Source organism: Morone saxatilis, unplaced genomic scaffold (genome assembly GCF_004916995.1).
Source record: "Morone saxatilis isolate NCDOM2014 unplaced genomic scaffold, NCSU_SB_2.0 Contig11, whole genome shotgun sequence".
NCBI lineage: Eukaryota > Metazoa > Chordata > Actinopteri > Moronidae > Morone > Morone saxatilis.
The window spans coordinates 28709790-28714756 of NW_023339663.1; the positions used below are offsets into that span (position 1 = coordinate 28709790).

Genomic DNA, 4967 nt, shown 5'->3' on the forward strand with positions numbered 1-4967 from the left:
ACTGTAGAAACACGGCAGACTCCATGGACGAGGACCTGCTCCTAATGTAACGAAAAGACAACGATTCTTATTTTTCAGGTGAATGAAAACATCCCAATGAATATTATAACCCATTTCTGCCAATAGATCTTCCTAAATGTTACACACTGACAATAGCAGGTTCCTCTGCTTCTTCCTAGTGCTCCTAATGGCATATGCAAGAATCCACCATCACCATCAGATCTATATCTGACACCCTGGGAATGAGAATTATCGTCTATCTTTCTTGGCTCTGATTGGTTGTTTTCTTTCCGGCCAGAGAAACCTGTTTTTTCCCCCAGATTATCTGTCTCATGTACTACTATCAGGATATAGTGAAAGTTTCAGCAGTAATGACAAAAAGTATTTTTTTTATAAAAAGGTACCTACTGCAGCTTTAAGGTGAAGTATTACAAATCAAAACACTTTCCTAGCACTTCCAATTAAGGGCCAATTAAGGGTAAATACAAAATTAACCTACACAATAAAAAAAAAGACACAATAATAAGGAGGCATACTGTACCAGAGGTGGTTCCTCTGAGTGAAGTGTCAGCTAAAATGAAGACCTGCATCATAGGGGACAGCTGGACCATCACTTTTAAGCCCACCTTGACGCTGATGAAGATGTAGAAGGACGATGGCTTAAAAGCACTGATCTCCGCTGCAGCGTCAGGAGACATTGAAAGAGACAGTGTTACAGCAAATTTGTTCGATCAGCCAGAGAAACTTAAACATAACTGCTAGACTGTAGCTACTCATCTCATGTTCATCCATCACTTATCAATACAAATTCAAAACTATTGTTTTATTCTGCACTTGGTTAGGCTGTGACTCCGAAATGACTGAGGATAATTTTCAGCTGTTTTTATAACATGCTATGTGTCCTCTGTGATATAATTTGAAGTAACTCACGTGTAAACAACGGAAGCTGAGAAAGAATCTGGTTCACATAGACCTGGCCGGATGCCTGAATTTTAACAACCTGTCAGGTAGTAAAAGGCATATATGAATATTTGCTTGGAAAAGCCCACAAAGGAAGATATTTAAACACAGAACATTGTTGTGGCACATTAGTAAAGCACTGAATAGAAATATGTAGATGTCAATGCTTTGTTTTATTTCCAAATTAATTTCTCTTTTTTCATTGAAATGAATCCTATCACTTCATCTAAAATGTGGCCATAAGAGATCATTCAATTCATTTTCCTTTAAAAAAAACAAACAGCAACCCCAAACCCCCCCCAGTATTTCTAAAATTAATTTGAATTATTTTTACATTTGAAAGCATTTAATACCCAACTGGGGTGGCCAGTCATTGTGTTATATTTGCAAGGTCCATTTGACAGGTGATTACCAGTGTGTTTTATGACAGAATAGTAAACAGTATATCTGTGTGCATGTTTGTGTGTTTGTGCATGTGTGTGTGTGGTGTGTGTGTGTGTGTGTGTGTGTGTGTGTGTGTGTGTGTGTGTGCGTGTGTGTGTCTGGAGCTTACCACAGAGTTGCTGTATAAGGCCAGAGTTACAGCTCTGAGGCAGGTCCTACTGTCACCCAGACCACACTTGACCAGGTCAGCCAGCACAGTGTATAAGGAGCCATTATTTTGCTGCAACACACAATGGGACAAAGCTTGAACTTTAACACTGACTGAAAACTAGTGACAGTGTATAGACATCACTCTAGTGGAAAGTGCACGCATTCTTTACTCAAGGTCAAAATGCAGATACAAGACAAAGTGGGAAAAAGCACAGCCTCTGAAATGTACTCAGAGTATAAATGTAACACAAAATGGACATTTGTACTGACAGTTTCTGTGCCAAGCTATCTGAAACTTCAAATAATCTCCAGTCTTAGTCTATTCTTTTTATTTTAATTATATATAAATGGTTAGTTTAAATGGATATGAAACAACTAGAAAATAATAATGATAATAATTTCTGAAGTACAGAAACAGATAATTTGTATGTTGTTACTTTCCATCTCTGCACTCATATTACCAACCACAAACACTGATCTGCTATAGGACACATTCAAATACCTCTCTGTCCTACATACAGTACATTCATTATACATCATATCATGCTACCTTAGCCAGAACGTAGGAGCAGTCCCCGTGGAAGGTGTAGACTTTTCCATCGAAGGTGTTGATGTGAGCTCCTCCCTCCACAGAGCAGGTCCCTGGACAGTTCTCCTCCGTACACGTCCACCGGCCACTCTCGCACACGCTGTCAGCACACACACACACACACACACACAAATTTGTCAGATCTTCTATTAACATTTCAAATAAATTAAATTAAATCAAAACTAAATTAAACTTGTTCTCACGCAGGCTTTACACAAATGCCAGAAGAACACTCCCTGATAAACAGGCTTACATCAGTTTTTCAGCGGTAACACACACAGGGAATGACAGCACTAATGTATTAATTTTAAATATTTTTTGGATTTTTATTGCCTTTAATCAAGGGTGGCAGCTGAAAAGGGATGGGAAAAGAGGGAGAGAGGTAGGGGATGACACGGTCAGAGTTGAACCCATGGTCGCTGCAGCAAGAACTCAACCTTGGTACAATGGGTGCCAGCTCTACCAGGTGAGCTACCAGGAAGCCCAGGAATGAAGACACTAATGTCTCAGCAAATACTGAATACTCTTCATATTCCACCTGCAGCTTCTTAGAAAACAGCCCCACAATGACCCTCCCCCCTCCAGGAAGGACTGACCCCCCCTGACTGGTTCCACCCTGAACATGCATTAACACAAGGGACAAAGCTGGTACAGTAGTTAAAATAGTTCCTTAGGCAAAACATATGATTTGGCAGTGTTTGCCTCCATTAGTAGTTCCGGGACTGAAGACCAGAGGGGCCAATTGTCCTTGTAAAAGTGCTTATCCTAAAATAGCAGTACAGCAGATTTCATATATATTGTAACAGATTATTCTAATGCTGTGGATTCAAGGGGAGTGTGCAATTTACTTAATGGGTTGGAGAAACAAACAACAACATAACGTAACATGATGTTGTAAAACCCTTTATATGTTTATTCCCTTATGGCTGTTAAAACGTCTTAGTACAGTGAATGTTTACTTCGAGAAAAACCTCCAAGTTCATTGTAGATGAATTGAAATGAATGTGGATTTGGTGTAAGTAGGTAAAATTGGGACTTATTACTGATTTGAGCTATTGATGGGATTTCTGTCTTTTATAACTTTATAACCAAATTTAGCAATATGTTGACCTATAATTGGTATTTGTGCACATATATCCCTTAATTTATTCAATCTAACTATACTAAACCTTATGATTTCCAGAATACCAAAAACCAAAAAATGTAATCGGCATAAAACCTTAAATCATTCAAAACATCAAACACCATTATACAGCTGTATAGAAACCTATTTATATTGAACTATGTTTTGTATGTTGGCAACCAGTACAACATACAAAAGTCTCACCATGCGTCTTTTCTGCAATGTTTCTGCATGCTAATGCATCCTATTGTTCTGTCTTATATTAATTTCTAAAAAAGAAAATCTCTCAGTCAGGAGCTGACACCCGTTGTTCGCTTAAAGAGCGAACAACACATCGCTAATTCAAACAAACTCCAAATGTGAGTAGATTGCTATCAATTAGTTCAGACAGAAGTCACATATTTTTTAAATGCACTTGTAGTCATCCCATAACTGTGTCCCAAAGGGAACTCCTCTATATTAGCGTGACACACAGCCAGTTTTTCACACATCATAAAAGGCAATATAATCTGGAACGACGTGAACACTAATTTTATTCATTAACCAACATTTGACCTAATAAACTTAGTAAACAATATAGTAAAGTACAACACACATTGGTAACTCTACAGTCCGCTAATTACCTGGTATTTACTGGATAACTAGATGGTAACAAAATATAGTGAGCAGAGGACACATTGTTAATGCTAAAATTCTTGGTTTGCATTTTCTTTCGTATTTCCATTGTTCTGTTACGGAATGCCTTTTCTTGTGTCTTTATTTGTATATTTATAAGTAATAAAGTTATGTTACTTTAATGGCAGTAGCTCAGTGTGTAGGGACGGAGGGTTGCCGCTTCAAGTCCCACAGACCACCAAAAATGGAATAGTGTTGGGGGACTGGTTAGCTTCCACAAGTGCATGAAAGTGTGCATTTCAGCCTGTGTGTGTGTGTGGGTATAGAAAAAGAGTGAAAAGAACAATTTCCCCTAGGGGATTAATAATAAAGTATAAAGTATATCTTCTTACTGTGATAATTGGATTAGGTTACTGACTCAATCTTTGAATAGGTAATTAGTAAGTAACCCTCCCAACCCTGGGTAACAATCTAAGTGTTACACAGAAGGAAAGGATTACTATTACTTAGGAGTACTAAGTTATTAGCTAGTTAGGTCTTGGAAACATCTAGGAAACTAGATGGTAAAAATAACAAATATCAAGAAAGTACCCAAATAAATGGTTACCAAGTAATTAGTTATTGCTCAGTAGATTTAACTTACTAGGAAATACCATTACTTTCATTGATCTTTCAATACATTGGTGATTGACCTTTACATACTACATGCTGCCAAGTATCCTGTTGTAAGCTTGATCATGTGCCATAGGTGCTTATGCAATGTTTTCAGGAATCAATCATCTCGAAGTTCCATGATTTACTGAACTAAAAAAGTACCATGTTTGTTCCTGGTACGAAATTCATCTTTTTTTGTACTAAACTTATTACGTACTTACACTTAACCAATAACTTTGTCTAGCTAATTCTTTTGGTACTTTCATAAGACTATAGTGTGGTACCATCTAGTTTCCCAGTAAATATCAGGTAATTAGCAGACTGTAAAGTTACCAAACCCTGAGGCTTCAGAAAGCAGCAGTTGTATTAATGCATATCTGACACCTCAATGGAGACATCGGAGGCAGAGCACTAATTGGAAGGTTGTTGGTT

The 4967-nt window shown here is 37.7% G+C and overlaps 1 protein-coding gene across 1 annotated transcript in view; it reads right to left on the reverse strand.

The window, feature by feature from the left end:
• The window catches only part of LOC118343414 (mucin-5AC-like), a 25870-nt gene that overhangs the window by 11642 nt on the left and 9261 nt on the right, over window positions 1–4967 (reverse strand). Inside the window, exons 9-12 of the mRNA XM_035682216.1 lie at window positions 2105–2243; window positions 1514–1624; window positions 931–1000; window positions 542–679 (exon numbers count right to left, since the gene is read on the reverse strand). Of these exons, the coding sequence (XP_035538109.1) occupies window positions 542–679; window positions 931–1000; window positions 1514–1624; window positions 2105–2243 (458 nt within the window). The remainder of the gene's footprint in view (window positions 1–541; window positions 680–930; window positions 1001–1513; window positions 1625–2104; window positions 2244–4967) is intronic.